This window comes from Panthera tigris, chromosome C1, assembly GCF_018350195.1.
Source record: "Panthera tigris isolate Pti1 chromosome C1, P.tigris_Pti1_mat1.1, whole genome shotgun sequence".
Taxonomy (NCBI): Eukaryota; Metazoa; Chordata; class Mammalia; order Carnivora; family Felidae; genus Panthera; species Panthera tigris.
This window is the reverse complement of record NC_056667.1, coordinates 153,123,519-153,142,222: the sequence shown is the minus strand read 5'-3', so window position 1 is coordinate 153,142,222 and position 18,704 is coordinate 153,123,519. Positions and strand designations below refer to the sequence as shown.

At 36.6% G+C, this 18,704-nt stretch overlaps 1 protein-coding gene across 10 annotated transcripts in view; it reads right to left on the bottom strand.

Moving 5' to 3' along the window:
• Positions 1-16,769, bottom strand: part of LOC102954329 (sodium channel protein type 2 subunit alpha) — an 84,905-nt gene extending 68,136 nt beyond the window's left edge. For 5 of the 10 annotated variants that reach the window (XM_042997261.1, XM_015541573.2, XM_042997265.1 and 2 more), the window contains exons 1-6: positions 16,421-16,769; positions 15,381-15,499; positions 3,881-3,970; positions 2,989-3,117; positions 2,328-2,419; positions 1,177-1,449 (exon numbers count right to left, since the gene is read on the bottom strand). In XM_042997261.1, coding sequence (XP_042853195.1) covers positions 1,177-1,449; positions 2,328-2,419; positions 2,989-3,117; positions 3,881-3,970; positions 15,381-15,499; positions 16,421-16,687 — 970 coding nt within the window. In that variant the 5' untranslated portion in view covers positions 16,688-16,769. Of the gene's footprint in view, positions 1-1,176; positions 1,450-2,327; positions 2,420-2,513; positions 2,606-2,988; positions 3,118-3,880; positions 3,971-15,380; positions 15,500-16,420 lie in introns of all 10 variants that reach the window. The other 5 variants (XM_042997260.1, XM_042997266.1, XM_042997268.1 and 2 more) reach the window with 2 other exon arrangements.
• Positions 16,770-18,704: the final 1,935 nt, after the last annotated feature.

The following is an 18,704-nucleotide window of genomic DNA, read 5'->3' as shown; positions in this document are numbered from 1 at the left end:
GAGAGCAATTTGACACTCTGTCTCCATAGCCTTAATCTGGTTATACCCTTTGACACTGCCTTTCCCTGCCCTCCCCCTTTCCCAATATTCTATTAATAGAAGTTTATCTGAAGGAAACAATCAGGAAAAGAGAAAAGATTTATGTGCAAATATTGTTATTGTGCTGTTATTATAATATTAATAAATAGGAAACCCCATAAATAATATTTAAAATTATTTATTTATTTATCCAATGAATCTTAATTTCTGTGATAGAAATCTTCACAAGAATATTTACTCTTAAAAGATGAATATAATTTGGGAAAGGATAAAATTTCACATGGTTCTAAAAACCATGAAGGATACCTTAGAACAAGTATCCCAGTGGAATAGTGATAATCTAAGGACCAATGGAAATTGGCTAGCTAATTGTATATGGAGAGGGAGGGACTTGGACATCCAAATGACAGAGAGGCTAGCTTCAATGATAAGAAATTATACTGAAGTATATGATATCGTATGTTTATTCTGATGTCCATCCCTAAATATAATCAAACTATACTGATAAACAACTCTAAAACAATGACTGACACCAAAAGGATAAATTGGAATAACAGAAGTTGGGTTTGAGTTTATGCTTTCCTATTATCAATAAGCGAATGGCTGGATTGGGGTTGCTTAACTTTCTGATGAGTACAAAAATTTAGATTTTCATCTCGGTGAGTGACTTCTCTATTTTCATGCATATCATATGCACGCAATACATATAATGAGTCAACTGAATAGGGCCAGATTATTTTTCCCCAGTCTTCTTAACAATGCACTTAAGCACAATACACTGAATAGTTCAAACTACTGGTTTATTTACTACATGACTGAAAACTCCTGATTAATGCCTAGCCAATATTTTTTTGTTTATGCAACATAAAATTGTATTGCTTTCCACACTGGTTTAGGAAAAGATACATTTTCCAGTGGTAACTTTGATCATACTGATTGATAAGATAGGTAAGGGGAAAATAGCAGTAAAATATCATTATCATATCATATCATAAATATCATTTGATTTATGTATTGCATGTGTTATCTAAATTGGTTAAGCCATTTGGTTTACATTAAAATGGAGACAATTTCTACTATATGTATTTTTTAATATTTAAAGGACTAAACAACTTAATGGTTAAAAGTATATCTTACTTTTATCCTCAATGTATTCATCCCAGTTAAACATGCTCACTGTCCTATTGAAAGTGGTACCATTCCCATCCAATGAGTTATTAAAGAAGGAAGTGATGTTTATTTCAAAGGATGAATTATCTGGGGGCCATTGCAAACATTTATTCCGCAGGTTGCCCATAAACAGCTGTAGTCCTATTAGTGCAAACACGCTCAGACAGAACACGGTCAGAATCATTACATCAGAGAGCTTCTTCACTGACTGGATCAGGGCCCCTACAATGGTCTTCAGGCCTATGAACAAAATCAAAGGGAGGAATTTAAATATACTGTTCAATAGCTACTTTACCGACAAAAACATCATGAGCTTGTCCTGGAAAATAAAAATGTCATGCAGAATGCCAACAACATTAGTTTAATGTTTGTGATTGAATAAGATTTTCATGAAAAGCCTGCTAGCTGGTGAAAATGAATGAAAGCAGAACTTGTATGTCCATTAGAAAACCGTGAATGGAAATGAACCAAAAGTGTATTTCCAAATACCCCTCAGAGCAAAAGAAATGATTTTATTATTCATGCTTAAACACCAACCTTGTGTAAATATTTTGCTTTTATTTGCAGATGTCTTACTCCCTAACCTCTTATTGATTTTAGAAAAATCTATATGAATAGAGTAGTAAGAAATCATGAAGTCAATGGATTATGAGGTTACATATTTGTGAATTCTGCAAGCTGGAATATGGGTTAAAAAAGGAAGACATCTGAAAACTGAGCCCCATGCAGCACTCATGCTATCTCTCACTCTTTCATTTATCTGCAGAGAATATAATCACCAGTTTTGGACCTAAATGGTCAAATTTGCATGAGTCTGAATGCCTCATAGTTTAGCTTCTATGCGGAAAGCTTGACGTTACGGGATGCAAACCATGTAGCCTGTTACTGCAAATGCCTCATGCAAAAACTTGTTAAACTCAAAGGCTGATTTAGAACGGTCTTAAAGAAAGCAAGAAGTAAAAAAGCAAAGAATCAAATCCATCCAAAATATGATGTCCTGATTCTTGCGTTTTTACATATTGATTTGCAACATCTGACAACAAAAGGCTATGCACAAAAGCTGTGATTGTAGTGCCAATGCAGCTAAAGTCAGCCTCGGTGTTTAACCTAGCTCTCACCTGGAATGACTGAAATTGTTTTCAGTGCTCGGAGAACTCTGAATGTTCTCAACGCTGAGACATTGCCCAGGTCCACAAACTCTGTCACATATCTGTAATAGGGAGTTCACACACAACACAATAACAAAACACAAGAAACAGTTGGAGATATAAGGGGCCTACCACCTTATACCAGTTTCTTCTTACCTGGAATTACAGAAATAGTTTTCAAAGCTCTCAAGACTCTGAAAGTTCGAAGAGCTGAAACATTGCCTAGGTTTACAAATTCTGTTACATACCTGTAGAATTAAATCAGAGTTATTCAGAATTTAGGGAAATCTAAGTCTATGTTGGTCTTTCATCAAGACCTTTTCAACTTCAATGAGTGTTGGCATCAGATTTCCCAATTAAGAGAAAAAGGGTGTTGTCTTCAATCATAGTCTATGTTACTTCGGAAATTTTATTACTCTACAGTGCAAACTGAATCCAAAGTTAGATAATTTACTACTAGATTCCTAATTTCTCCAAAGTGCATAATTGATTAGAAGAAAAATATTCTAAATTCCCATGATAACTAAGAAAAATGCTTGATCTGTCAATGGAAGCCACCAAGGAGAAATACAGCATGGGCTCCCATCAGTGATTTATTATTCCAGGATGGAAAATGTATTAAGATACTTACGCAAAAGTAATGACTGTGAAATCCAACCAATTCCATGGATCCCGCAGAAATGTGAAATCTTCTAAACAAAAGCCCCTTGCAAGTATTTTTATAAGTGATTCAAAAGTATAAATTCCTGTAAAGGTGTACCTGAGAGGAAATAGCCAAGCCCACATTAAAGATCTAGTATGTAATTTACATGTACATGTTTTAAAGGAAACTTAACAAAAAAAAATTAGAAGCTTTCAGACGGGTCTATACTAGTCTCCCAATGATGTAAGAAGCTTAAGTAGAGTTTAAGGCAAAAGAAACATTACATTCTGAGAGACATTCTCATTGACTATAAGTAAATAAGTATTGTATTTGCTACATGAACTAATTTGAGGGCCCAAATAATATGCTTCTTTTCTTCCCCAAATAATATGGTTCTATAGGACGGTACCTGAAATACTCTAGCTTTGAGTCTGATTTAAGCAAATAGGTATTAACCCCCAAATTAATGAAGCACTGCATTTCATAAAATATGCATCATTTAGAGCCATGACATATATACTGATAAAACATAGAAAAGTGATAGCCATGACAAAAAGAACATACAAACTAGGCATAATTTTTACCATTGGATATTAGTAATCACTGATGATATTCAGAAGGGTATGAGACTCACAAGGAAGATAAAGGGCTGCAAATATTGGCAGTTGAACAAGTGCAGTAATTTGAGCTAATGAATGAGCCACTGCAAGCTTTGCCCTATGGGAAATCAGTGGTTGAAATGAACTTTGAATCATTGTTTAAACTTGTCTAGTTAGGAGTAGCTAGTATGATTTGCTAAAGAAAATGATGGGGTCTCAAGATAGTAATTTAAAATACAAGGGTTGACAATACTGAAAAATATTTTTTATTTTCTACTTACTCCACATTCTTTGTCCAGTCTGGAGGGTTACTCATGGTCATAAATACACAGTTGGTAAGAATGGTGCACATAATGAGCACATTGAATAAAGTAGAAGAGTATTGTCAAGGAAGACAAAGATCAATGGGAAATCTCACTCTTATGCCCCACTTTGCCTTTTACACCATGAAGTTTAGAACTTTTATGCTCTTATTATTTTATTCTTCAGTTCATCTTTTCCATTTCTGTAATTCAACAACCACATATTTAGGCCATGTCAGGCCAATTCATCAACTATTTTGAGGCCATTTAGGTGTTTTTAATAATTGAGAATAAAGATTTGGGTTCACCGGTAAATAATTTATCAATTTAAGTTTTTTTTAAATGACAGACTCAACAACTGAACTGCAAGTTCAGCATGTCTGTAAATCCTGACAAAAATTCAACAAAAGAATTTAAGTGATGAATTAAATGCATTATAATTCCATTAAAAGGATCATTTTGGCAGAATGCCTTTAATAAGATCCTTTCTGAGTGGAGGGTATAAGTGCTCATAAAATTCTGAACAGTAAGAAAAGGTGGCTGGTATTAGTGATGGCATTTCTTGGGTTTGTAATTGTGGCCAAATGACTTATTGAACCTAATAGTTGGTTCAATTCTCTATAAAAGTGAGAAAAAATAACCATTTCACAGGATTGCTATGAGGATTAGTTAAAATATGCAAAAGCTCCTACACTTAATGTGCTCAATAAATTACTTTCCTAACTTCCTGAATCATAGAGAACACTACTTATAACATCTGGTTTGTGTCACTGTACCCACTTGGCCTTTGTAGACATAGCCAATGCCTTTCACTTTCCTTTACACTGAAAAACAACAACAAAAACTATGCGAAAATATTCAGTAATCAATTAAAATGACTTTCATATATAATAAAAAGCACAAGAAAGATTCAGTTGTAATTATGCAAAACAACAGCCTTTATTGATGTAAACTTAAACACGGTGATAAAAATCCCCGAGACTGAATAAATGCTATTTGTAACCCTAATTACTTGTAATTTTTATTATACATTTTCACATTACTGACACATAACAAAATAGTAACATGATTTTAAGTGCAGTAAAATGCGCCAATGAGTAGTCAATGTTGCATTAATCTATAATGGAAATTTCTTTGCACCTACAACTGCCTTTAGTCAAAGCAAGAATTCATTTTTTGCTTTTACTAACAGTGATATAAGGCGCATGCTTAATTCTCAGCTTGTTCAAATGCATCCACATGCAAACAGTCCTAAGTGAATGATGTCGATCAGCCACGTGAGGGCACTACAACCATCTCGAAGAAACCTATTGTTCCTTAATTGCTAAAAATAAACAAAAAATAAGATAAAATTTAAGATGATTCGCTATTAGTATACACAGCCAGAAGACCTTCTGTGTCTGCTGGCCTGCAAGGTTCTACTAGAGAAAATAACTCCCTTTGGCAGATCGGCACCATTCTAAATGCATGATTCTGAACCTCAACAGTCCTCTACACAGTCCTGCATTTCTCCACTTAGCTCCATCTCCTACCCTCTGCAAAGACAATTTCATTTCATTCATTCTCCAATTCAAACATTCTCCAATCCCCTCTGACCTCCAGCCCTCTTCCTTCCCTCCCCACCTGAAGCTGATGTCCTTATCTCTGACTTCTCTGAGAGAAAAAATAGACTGCCATATCTCTACTTTCCACCCCTGAGTTGATAAACTCTGGAGGTTTTTGGACTTATCCTTTCTTCCTTCCTGTTTCAACAGGGAATGTTTTCAATTGCCCCCACTCATACTCTGGACATCTTCTTCCTTTCCAGAATACTTCAGAAATCTCTCATCTTTTCTCTTACCTTCATTATCTCCCACACTAGTGGGGGCTTCTTACCAACATAAACTTGCTTGAGCCTCTCTTGTCTTGGGGGAGGGCAGACTTTCTTGTAATCCCAAATCTCTTTTAACTACTTACAGCCTTAACTTTTCTGGATCTCACAGCCAAACTTCTTGAAAAAGCAGTTTATCTTTTTTCCCCCTCATGCATCCATACTATTCTTAGCTGACTAGCTTTTCTTTCTAAAGATGGCAGACTCTGCATGTTTTGCCACTAAAAACAAAAGGGCAATTTTGAGTTCTTATTTGATTTGCTCTCTCGGCAGTATTCAGCAAGGAAGATTCTTACCTTTTTCATGTTTTCTTCCCTTCTCTTTCATGAGGTCCTAATCCTCTGGTTTCCTTAGGCCTCAAGGGCAACAATTTCTTTGTATCCTTTGAAATGTCGCAATTTCCTTTTGAAAAGGAGATGGTATCTCGGGCCATTTCTCCCCTCTCCTTTATTCATCCTAGTAGAGTTCATCAACCCACAGAGCTTCAAGGGCCACTTATGTACACACCGTCTCAACTGTTTCTCTCCAGTTTAGGCCTTTCTTCCGAACTCTACACAACCAAGTGTTCAAATGACATCCGCACTGCATATCTCATTAATATTTCAAAATCATTTACAAGATTTTGAGTTCTAAAACTGGACTAAAAATATCTTTTCATAGTGCCTTTCCCCCTCCACCACCCCACCCAGGACTGCACCTTTGATTCCCTGCATCTTATAAAATATCCCATGATCAAGCCAGAACCTAGAAACAATCTTGGATTCTTCTCTCTCCCTAGACCTCTACATCCAATTTAGCACCAAATACCATCAACTTTATCTGCTATCACTGAATTCAGTGCACTTTTGCATCCCCATATCACTACAAAGTCAAGTGCCCACCAAGTGTGACTGAGATTACTGCAGTTTCCTCCAAACTAGTCTCTCTGAACCCACGTTTAGTTCCTTTCAATCTATTCTGCACACTGTGCCAAAATGACCCATGTAAATGCAATTCAGATAATTTTAATAGCTTTCCACTATTCTTGGGATGATGATCAAATGTTTTGACACAGTCTAGGTTCTAGAAGGTCCAGCCCTTGTCTATTCCTCTAATTTTGTATTCTTTACTCTTTTAAAAAAATGTTTATTTATTTTGAGGGAGAGAGAAAGCCTGTGCACATGCACATTGGGGAGGGGCAGAGAAAGAGGGAGAGACAGAATCCCAAGCTGGTCCTGCCTGTCAGCAAAGAGCCGGACACGAGGCTTGATCTCACAAATGGTGAGATCATGACCGGAGCCGAAATCGAGAGTTGGACGCTTAACTGACTGAGCTACCCAGGTGCCCCTGTATTCTTTACTCTTGATTTCACTCTGCCCAGTCCTGTGTTACTGTAATTGTTTTAGATCATCTAATGTAATATTCTCATTCTCAAAGAAGGGTCTTTGCAAACGCCACCTCTTCTGCCAGGAAATGTTCTCTCCCGCACTATAGCCAACTCATACTTGTTCTTCAGTACTCATTTTAAAAATAATTTTTGGTAGAAATTTATTCACCATAGTACCTCACCTGTTTAGGTCTACCAGTTGTATATCCCTGTAGCATCTTTTACTAGTCTTGCAATGACTAATTTTAATGCTGGTCTTTTCTTCTACTACATTGTCAGTTTTGGGAGGGCAGATACCATGTCTGTACTGTTCGCCACTATATGCTTGCCATTTTGCACAGTCAGTTGACTATTGAATGAAATAAATTTTGCAACTCATTTATTACTAAACGGAATAACAGTTTTCCTTTCTAATGATTTTTGATGATGTATTGATTGACATGGGATAAAAATACAGCATGAAATCTGTCTTCAAATATATTGAGTACAAAAGTCTCTACACTTTGTTTTTTGAAAGAGAGGACAGAAGGCAAACATAAGGTAGAAATTAACAGCCTCGTGGTATTTATGTCACATAATAACCTGAGCCATGGTTTTATGACCCTTAAAAAATATGTACCCTTTTTTTTAAGCTAAGCAAGATTCACTTTTTTTAAAAGTTTATTTATTTATTTATTGAGAGAGAAAGGGTGAATGAGTGAGGGAGGGGCAGAGAGGGAGAGAGAGAGGGAATCCCAAGCAGGATCCTCACTGCCAGTGCAAAGTCCAGTGTGGGGCTCGAACCCATGACCCATGAGATTATGACCTAAGCCAAAACCAAGAGTCAGATGCTTAACCGGGTGAGCCACCCAGGTGCCCCTATTTACTCTTTAAAATGGTAGAATTTAGTTAAATAATGAAGTAAAATATATATTTCAATATTAACAAATAATAGAAATGATTATTGTCCCATAAGTCACAATTAATAAAGCATATACTCAAACAGGAATTTTCCACATTACCTGACTATCCTTTTAATAATAAGAAATACATTTAAATTAGAGATCCTGAGAGACACTAAGGAAAGGAAAGTAAATAAAACTATTTTGCTTTAAAAAAAATTTTTTTTAACGTTTATTTATTTTTGAGACAGAGAGAGACAGAGCATGAACAGGGGAGGGGCAGAGAGAGAGGGAGACACAGAATCTGAAACAGGCTCCAGGCTCTGAGCTGGCAGCACAGAGCCCGACGTGGGGCTTGGACTCATGGACTGTGAGATCATGACCTGAGCCGAAGTCGGACGCTTAACCGACCAAGCCACCCAGGCGCCCCGTAAACTATTTTGCTTTTAAAACAAAATAAAAGATAACTAGATTTAGGTTTTCTGCTTTTGATTTAATAGGTATCTCTAAATAGGGTGTGTCATTACTCATCAATTTTAAAAAATCACTGTGGACTAATTTTATCAGTCACATACTTTTAAAATTCTTGGAATTTGGTGAGTGACTTTTTGTAGGGTTTCAGATAATCATAACAAATATACAGATATGAAAAAAATGTAGGTATGGGTTTTGCATTGGTGATACCACACATCGAAAAAGTATAGAAACTCCACATCAAGGGGGATTTCAAGGGGCAAGAACTAGTAACAAAACCTGTAAATCTTGTATTATTTTCTAAATATACAGGCCAAGACATCAACTAGAGTATATTTTTCAAAACAACAATGTATCCCAAAACAATATTTCCTTAAGAGCTTTGGAATGTAAAATAAAATGGAAGCAGATTAACCTTATATAATTTCAGGAAAAAAGGATCTTTTACATCTATTAATTTATTATTTAAAAAATTTTTTTAATGTTTATTTATTTTTGACAGAGAGAGAGAGACAGAGCGTGAGCGTGGGAGGGGCAAAGAGAGAGGGGGACACAGAATCTGAAGCAGGCTCCAGGCTCCTAGCTGTCAGCACAGAGCCCGATGTGGGGCTGGATCTCATGAACCTCAAGATCGTGATCTGAGCTCAAGTCAGATGCTTAACTGACTGAGCCACCCAGGCGCCCCTTTATTAATTTATTTATACCTTGATGAAAATGTGTTAACCTTTGATTTGATTGATATTAACCTGTCAGTTGGCAAATGTAAAATATTTTCTGTGTGTATATGATTAAATGAAACTTCAAGTCTCTACTGAAGATGGCTTATGTAGCCTTTGACATGGAACCTGAATATTTAAAATACTGACATCGCTACCCTCAGTTCCGTGTAGATAGGATGGAGTAACATGAGCTTTAAAGCAATGAAAGATGGACCAGATGCTTCCTTTACCAAGCACATGGGTTCCAGCAAGTTAATTCTGTGAAGATCAGTTTTCTTACATAAATATAGTCTTAATACTTCCCTTAGAAGATACAATTATTTTTATTACTAGTAATCATTTTTTATTAAATCATTTTATTATTCCTCTTTTAGTGTTTTTTTAAATTGATATTTGAGAAAGAGAGAGAGAAAGAGAGACAGAGAGAGCGCGCGCGCGCGTGCGCTTGAGTGGGGGAGGGGCAGAGAGACAGAGACAGAATCTGAAGCAGGCCCCAGGCTCCAAGCTGCAAGCATAGAGCCAGATGTGGGGCTCAAACCCATGAGCAGTGGGATCATGACCTGAGCTGAAGTCGGATGCTTAACTGACTGAGCCACCCAGGCGACCCATTTTTTTTTTTTTTTTTTTGCTTTTTGTTGTTGTTGTTGTTGTTATTCTTAAAGAAGGGAAAGACATTGTTTGTGAGTCTGTTCAGGGACTTTGTAATGTTATATAATATCTGGAGAAGTTGCAGAGGAATGTTTAACTCTAAACTAGAGGGAGAAAACAATTTGATGTCAGAGTTTTGTTTTGTTTTGTTTTGTTTCTTTTTAACATAAAAGTGGAAAATTCAGAGCAGAGTAGGAGAGGCCTCTTTCTACATATCAGTGCATATTTCTAGCCCAGCAGAAATATTGACAAAATGTCACATATATACTTTTAACTCTTGATTTGTTTCATTCTATGATTAACCATCTCCTTAACTATGTGATAATGGGTGGTAACTTTTGAGCATCACAAGCAGGGGAAATGGAAATCATAAGTTTCCTCCCCTCCTCTCCTACAGACCTACCTAGTTCTTTGCATGGAAAACCATAACATTTTTTATTTCTACATAAAGAGCATATAATTTTTGAATGAGCTGAAAAGTCTACTTGTTAGTTAATGAATTAGCCACTGAGAATAACCTTTGAAATGCATACAGACAGCAATATTGGCAATGAATCTAGTACGTTATACCTGAGAGTCTTCTGTTAGGTGGAAAATGCAAAGGGCACCCGGCTGAGAGTCAGAAGACCTGGTCTGAAGTTTTAGCTCTGCCACTGCTATAAAAGATAGGCTTAGAAAGGGAGCAAATGTGCCTGGGGACTCAATTAAATTGTCTGCAAAATGAGAAGGTTGAAACCAATCAGATTGTGTTTTAGTCACTGACAGCTCCAAACTCTGGTGCTATATGAACATTTTGTTTGCAAAACGAAGCTAGGAGCGAGTAGTGATTTATACAGTATTCTTTGTGGAATTCTTTAGGCAGTATGAGAGTTTTCCTTTACTTACTAATCTTGCAGTAGTTACTGCTTGGATGGTAGCTACTGCAACCAAAATAGCTATCATAGCAACCACACATCAAGTACCTACTATGTGCTCGTCACGAGGCCAGGTACTTATGGTATATTTTATTAGCATTAATGTATAAATTTTGATTACAATTTTATACATTGAGAAACTGAGATTCAAAACAGTTGTAATAACTTGGCCCAAGGTCATAAAGCAATAGGTAAATTTCAGAGGCGGGGTCTGAATCCAGGTTTTCTGATACTGACAGCTATTTTTCATTTTCTTACTCTGTGTGAATCACCAGCAGTCTACACTAGCTGTGTGATTTGGAGTGTCACAGGTCGCTGTCATGACTTTACATACCATCTGAATACTGCTGTCTCCTGCAGTTTTATCTCCAGCCCAGCCCTCTTCTGAACTCCAGACTTCCATATCCATCTATGTACTCAACTCCTCCACTAATAGCCATCTCAAAAATATATTCAAATCTAATCCAACTACTCAGAAAATCCTGTTGTGAGCCCTTCTGAAAAACACATCCAAGTTTGATGCCATTCTGCTACCCTCATGGTTTCTACCATAGACTAAACCACCAGCATCCCTTGCCTTCATCATGGCAGGAGGCCCCCGATCTGTCTTCTTTCCCTCCACGTAGTCTGTTCTCCATGCAGCAGCTAGAGTGGTATTTATAAAATGTGAGTCAGATCATGATATTCTTCTGCTGGAAATCCTTCAGCCATCACTCTGCATCTCCTTCAAAGTGAAGTTGGTGTTCTCATCATGTTCTACAGCTGCAGCTCCTGCCCTCCACTCATGCTGACTTCGTCTCCTACTCCACCCTGCCTTTCCCACTCTGTCCCAGCCACTCTGGACTCCTTGATGATTCTTGAACATACCAGGTGCATTTCTACCTTCATACTTGGCCTTCGTATTTGCTATTCTCCTTACACTTACCTTTCCCCTACATTTCCATGTCTCACTGTCTCCCTTCCTTTGAATCTCTACTCAGATGCTCTATTTTTAGAGAGGACTTCCCTGGTCATATGATCTAAAACAGTACCTTTCCATTCTTCTCTTTCTATACAGCTTTATTTTTCTTAATATCACTTATCACTAGCTGACATATGATCTAGCTCTCAAACACACACATATACACAAATGTAACTACACTAACGTAGGAACTTGGTTTTGTTCAGTATTGCATCCCAATGCCTAGAAGAACACCTGCCATATAGTAGGTACTTAAAAAATATTTTCAAATGAACAAACAAATGAGTAACAAATGAAAAATAAAAGGAATAAGCATACATAGCTAAAATGATAAAAACTAACATGAAACACATTTCTGACAAGAATTTTAAGAATATGGATTTTTTAAAACGTGTTTATGATCTAGAAACTATAACCATATTTTATTTAACTATCAAAACAAGATATTAGGCATATCAAAAACATTTTCAGTTTTCAAAATACACCCTGGCGCAAATATAGTAAGCATAAGTATAACTTCTCATTCTGCCAAAGTCAAGAAACAAAGCTAATTTGATATGCAACAGCTTCTAATGAAGATAACAGCTCTTTAAGAAACAAGACAGGATTTTCTTCAGAAATAGAGATATTAGTCTAGGCTCAAAATACAATTTTCTTTATTGTGAATGGGCACTTTCTTGTTTAGCAGTTAATGATAATAAATACACAAATGACCTCTTAACTGTGCCCAAACCCACCATCACCATCTCCAAGCATTTTTACCTTACAGCAAAAAGCATGTGCTTAAAGTCAGAAAACCAGGATTTGAGCATAGGGCTTCTGTTGTGAAGAATAAAAGACAAAATCACTAACTGAATCACTTGAAAACGCTACAGTATTATATACATCAAAGTTTACTAGGCTTCCCTATCAAGTATGTCACTGTCATCAAAAGACTGAAGAATTTATCTTAGACTATTAGTACACTTGACTTTTCTTTTCTTCTATCTGTACTCCAAGATGAGATATGTGAAACATAGTATTTTTATTCAGGTAATTAGAGATTTTAAAGAGTCTACCTTTTTCTACATTGGAAGACATTTGTGGCTTATCAGCCATTTATAAGCTTCTTATCGTTCACTTTAGCAAATCTCATAAATTTACCTGGCTACCTTCACATTGCAATTCACATCACTGCAGTCCTCTGAACAACTCTGCCCCGGGGTTTTGTTTCTTCAAGGAAGCCGGTGCAAACCCTCAAATTCAAGTTGTGTCTTGATTCCCAGAGAGCCAGAGAGCCCCCACTATAATCTATGTCCTCAATGCCCAGATTCTCTGATTGAAATTTCTTTTTTTTCTTTTTTCTTTTTCCTGATTGAAACTTCTATAACTGCCCTTGTCCTCTACCACCAGGAGTCTCTTTTCTCAAAGGGTCTTAAATTAGGACTCATGGGTTCCCTAACTTCATAGAAGTTTTTGGAGTTAGATGATGGCTTTCATGACATTTTCAAAGAAATACATGATCTCCACACAAAATGTTTAAAACAAAAACTGATTTTTTTCTTTAATATTGGGCTTTCTTAATTCTGTCTCCTCACTCAGATTCAGGACAAAATCAATTTTTTTCTCATCTATTCAAACCCTCCATTTTGTTACTTGTTTTGCATATAATTCTCCAACCTCTGCTTCATGAGTCACTTATTTATTCAACACTTATTCTCCCAGTATCTAGTTTTAACACAGCATTGGACATAAGTTTGAGTTTTCACATAATTTCATATAAAAATGTTTATATAAAGGGCATATCGTTATTTAAAAATATAATAAATAATTTATGGAAAGATTTATTTAGTGCAAAGATTACAAATACCCAAAACATAATAATAGACCATGGCTTATAATTCAGGAGACCCAAATCTAATAGTAACTTTATTATTAATTTCTTTTTTTTAATGTTTATTTAGTTTTGAGAGAGAGAATGCATGAGCAGGGGACGGGCAGAGAGAGAGGGTGACAGAGAATCTGAAGCAGACTCCATACTGTCAATGTAGAGCCCAACGTGGGGCTCAAACTCACAAATCATGAAATCATGACCTGAGCTGAAGTTGGACACTTAAATGATTGAGTCACCCAGGCACCCCTTTTTATTCATTTCTAATGCTAACTCATAGATCTTTATCCCCCATACCATTGGGTTCTTGAAAAACAGAAGTAAGGAAATATTGCTTTAGATAATTCACAAAAAAAGTATTAAGTCTTAAAGCTTTTCAAATTAAAATATGTTGATGTCTATGCAAAGGACATAGGGGAAGAAGGGGAATGAACTAGATGTTAAAAGGAGACTAAATTCTAAAATGCTGTGCTTCTGAAAACATCATTTACCACACTGCCAGTCAAGTCCCAGGACATGATTTACAGCCCTCCCACCCAGAACTGAAACAAGTTTCCTGTACCAAGTTTATCCCATCTTCAGAATTCCTTACCTTATCTATTTCAAACATTTTCTCAGCCTACTGGGGGCAGCGAGCTTTCACATCGAAAGCCTTATCATGTCATGGACTCTTTCTAAAGAAGAAATAACATTAAAAGTTGCTCTGAGACTCTGCTTAGATTTCAGTTTCCCTTTCAGGAATCTTACCTCTGGTTCCTGATGTGTATCACTCCTCATCCCAAGGTTTAAGTGTTCTTCCGGTAAAAGTCCCTGCCTGGCATAGCCCCAGTCTTCCAAACCTTAGCTTCCTTGGTTTTCTCAGGGCTGGCTATCAGTCAGACCACTATCCCTCACCTAAAATAAAACCTCTCATTCACAACTACTCTATTTAACTTCATAGTACCATCTCCCACAAAGGTGTCATCAATCTCATTTCTAGGAAGTAGTGACTTCAATAAGGAGAATGAAGAATAAAATGAGGATGTATATGGGTTGACAGACATTAAGCCTTTGGAGAGATAAAATTGTAGCAGGACATGTGACTTGAATAAAACACGGCAGCAAGTGAGAAAAAGAAAAAAAGAAAAAAAGAAAGAAAGAAAGAAAGAAAGAAAGAAGAAATAAAGGGAAGGGAAAAAAAGGAAAGGAAAGGAAAGAAAGAAAGAAAAAAGAAAATCAGTGGGATGCTGTTGGGGAAAATTTTTGGAGATATATTTGAAAGGCCAGTGTGTATACAGTTACAATTATAAACATTTACTAACTCAAAGTTTTCAAGTGCTGAAATAAAAAGCAGAAAGTAGTACAACTCATACCAAAAAGATATAAAATTGTTCCATTCAGATTATGTATATAGTTTCCAAATGTGAAAGCAGTAAGGAAAATTAGCTCATGGAGGTTACCCATTGCCTACCATTGTAAAATATGAAGACTTATAAAATGAGAGCCTTGAAACATGATCAACATTAATGAAGAAGTCTTGGATGTAACAAGTAATTTAGAAGGACACAGAGGAGTAGAGAAGAAAGATGTAGTAAGTTGGGGAGAGGCGAACTTCAAGAAGATGAGGAAAACAGGTTCACTTACCTATGATCCCATTTGCAATACGCTAACTGTTGAGTAAGAGGAAAGAAAAAAAGAGCACATCATGTTGCCAACCACACATATTTGAAAAAAAGATTCCCAGCTCAATAATTCAAAGAACAAAATCATATTAAGCAACTGTTTGAAAAAGGATATGAATGTACCAAAATCTTAATAGCTAGTTTTCTAATAGGGTTGAAGGGAGTTAAAATGTACAGGGCAGGAGTGGCACTGAATCGAGAGATTGCTTTCCCTTTATTCAATACTATAAATGTCTGAAAAAGAAAACACAACATATAAGGCAGAATTTAGGATCTTAATATTAAAATTAAGAACATTTAAAGAAAAAGGTGAGACCATTATTTAAAATTTTGCATTATAAAATACTATAGTAATACACTATCAACATGCAACACGATGATAGGTGCTTTTTCTGAGCACTATTAACTTTCCTAAATTTGTAAGTGACCTGAGCATTTAAAAGAGAAAAAAAAATGTAGTCGATGCCATAGGAATTCTTAGCATCCTTATCAAGTTTTGATAGCAGTATATTAAAACCATATTTATAATTCACAAAAAGCATGAAAATGGGGCTTTGATTACTTCTTGATTTTGATAACAATTTTCATGAAAACTTCAGAGTTTTCCAGGTGTGTTTTTGGATGAGATTCTTTTGGGGGTACTTAAGTCACCTACTATTATTTCTTCTGCAGAGAGCCATGGGAAGGGCAAAGTCTTTGGTATGAAGGCATAATCCTGCTGATGACCAAAATAACTTACTTAGAGGTTGAGATTGTAAAAATGAATTTAGATACTGCTCCTGGAAATTAATATAATATAATGTAATATAATATAATATAATATAATATAATATAATATAATATAATACAATACAACCCTTGTTTTCACTTTTTGCTTCATTGTACCCTAAGCTGAATAGACTTTTTGCCCTTCCTCAGTTATCAACTACATGATGCTTCTTTAGTTCTGTTTGTCCCGGGAATGTAGGTTCAGATGAGTGCTTCCAAAAGACTTGTAGGATAATGGGTCCATTACATGCTCAAGCCCACTCAGCATCCTAGTGACACTTCAGGCAGAGGGGAAGAGGCACATCATTCTCTACCAGACATCTGTGTGACTAGCCCAGAACCAGTTAGGAAGTGGGGGAAGTAAAGACAAGGTGTCTAAAAACTCACTTTCTTATTGATATAGTACGGGTCCAGGTCCTCCAAGGGCTCTGACACCATCTCTGGAGGGATGTCTCCATAAATAAATGGCAGAGATTTCCCTGCTTCCAAGTCACTGTTTGGCTTTGGGCCATTTTCATCATCCTCATCCTTACGCTCTTGTTTGGGTCTCTTAGCTTTCTCTTCTGCAATGCGTTGTTCAATAGCAGCAAGGGATTCCCTGGTAAAGAAGCGGAAGCTGTCAGGTCCTGGTGGTACCAGCACTGACTGTGCCATCTTTTCATCCTGCTCCTTTAATCACTGTTTAGCTCCTTGCATAAGAAAGTGCTATGGAAACGAGAGAGAGAGAGACAGAGAGAGAGAGACAGAGAGAGACAGAGAGAGAGAGAAGCAACAGTCATTAGGATAAAAGGTAACTGTGACAATTACATGATACAGAGATAAAATATATAAACCAATCTATCTGTAATATTTACTAAGGAAGCTGTATTTGGCATTCAGGGGATTCTCATGCACGCATTCATTTGCTTGCATGGAGATCTGTCTTCCACACCCAGTAGATGTCTATGAGGTAATCTAGTCTCCCACTCCCAAAATGTTTTAAGTGAAAATATCCAATTTCGAGCTCAGAAATGGAGGATACTGGTTTGTGCTTGCTGTTTCACTTGTGTGAATATTTTGGCAGCCATCTTTTTCAGCATCCTTTCTGAAAAAAGAATATCAGAGATCCAAAACAACAGATGAATAATCACCCAAAATTATAGAACCTGGGCTATGCAAGGATCTTGCATGTATCTCTCCATTTTTTTCCATGTTCCCTTTGGCCTACTTTTCCACCTTTAATAGCTTATTCAAAATCAACGCACCTGGTAAAGAGCTCTGGAAATCCTGAAATGCCAGGCTATGGAAACATAGGTAGATACTGCTTGAAAGCAAAGGAACAGGAAGGAGCGGGGGATGCCCGATTGCATTTGGAACTGCTCGGAAGCTGCACAGGAAGGGATCCAGCTCCTGCCAAACCGGGCAGGAAGTCATCCACGTCAGAGGTCTGGATCTTGGACCCCCCAGGCTTAGCAACCTGCTGCTAACTAGTATAATTGCTTCTTAAATTAACAAATTTGCAACACCTTAGGAAATACTGTAGAAATAGTTCATTTTCTCAAATAGTGCCCATTTCATAAAAATCTCAATAGCAGATTTGGACTGGAAAAAATAACAAGTGTAAGATAGTTTATCTTTTCAACAAACTCCTATTTTGTTGGTCTTTGCAATAACATAAATGGAGGTTTACTGTATTCTAATTTTATTTTACGAGACTAACATATATAACTTAACAGAGTACACCAATCATTCCGAATGTTATCTCTGAACCAGTGGCAAGAGTTTCTATGATTTTTGAAATCATACAACCAAAATCTTAACTCCTGAATGCCATCTGTATATGCTCACTTACCAATTTTCCTTCCTTTTAAAATATCCATCCATTTTAACCCCCATCCTACAGCAATGAGAATTGCCATTTAATTATATGAAGTGCATTTTCTAAGAGTAAATGTATTAATATCCAGAGCATTTCTGTAGCATATGCCAAATCAAACAGGGAAATTTAAAATAACATAAGCTACTGTACCGTTCCTACATTTTTTTTTTTGAAGTAGAGTAGGACCTTTCAGCCACCAGCTAGCAAACTGCTCTCTCAGTATCACACTATCTCCAAAACATCTCTATTTTACCTCACCCATCCCCAGAGACCCTCATGCCTCAACAGACATAAGCATGAAGAAGGTCCATGCATACTCCATGGAGGAAACTGCCATGCCTGTATGCTCTAATAGAAGAGACATGCTAAAACATGCAGCCAGCAGCTTCAAAATGAAAGTGGTCCTCTGCAGATTCCCCCAAGGATTGTACTGTAAAGGTAGAGAAGCATCCCAGAGAATAAGCATAATAAGAATATTAAAACATTACCCCTGCAGAATCTTTTACACTCAGAGTTTGGGATTGATAAGCTGGCACCAAGAAGACTGCAGCTAAAATTCCATCATTCTTTTTTTCTTTTTTTCATTTTCTTTCTTTCTTTCTTTCTTTCTTTTTTTTTTTTTTTTTTTTTTTTTTTTTAAATTCTCCTTCAAAGACCACACCTAACTTCCTGTAAAAGGATTCTGGTAACTGAAGTAAGAACAGGCATTTCCTGTTTGGGGACTACAAAATGGCGTTATTATAACTACCACTAGAGGGCGGGGGAACTGTGAAGAGAGAAACCTCTCTCCGTGTACTCCGTGTACGTACACAG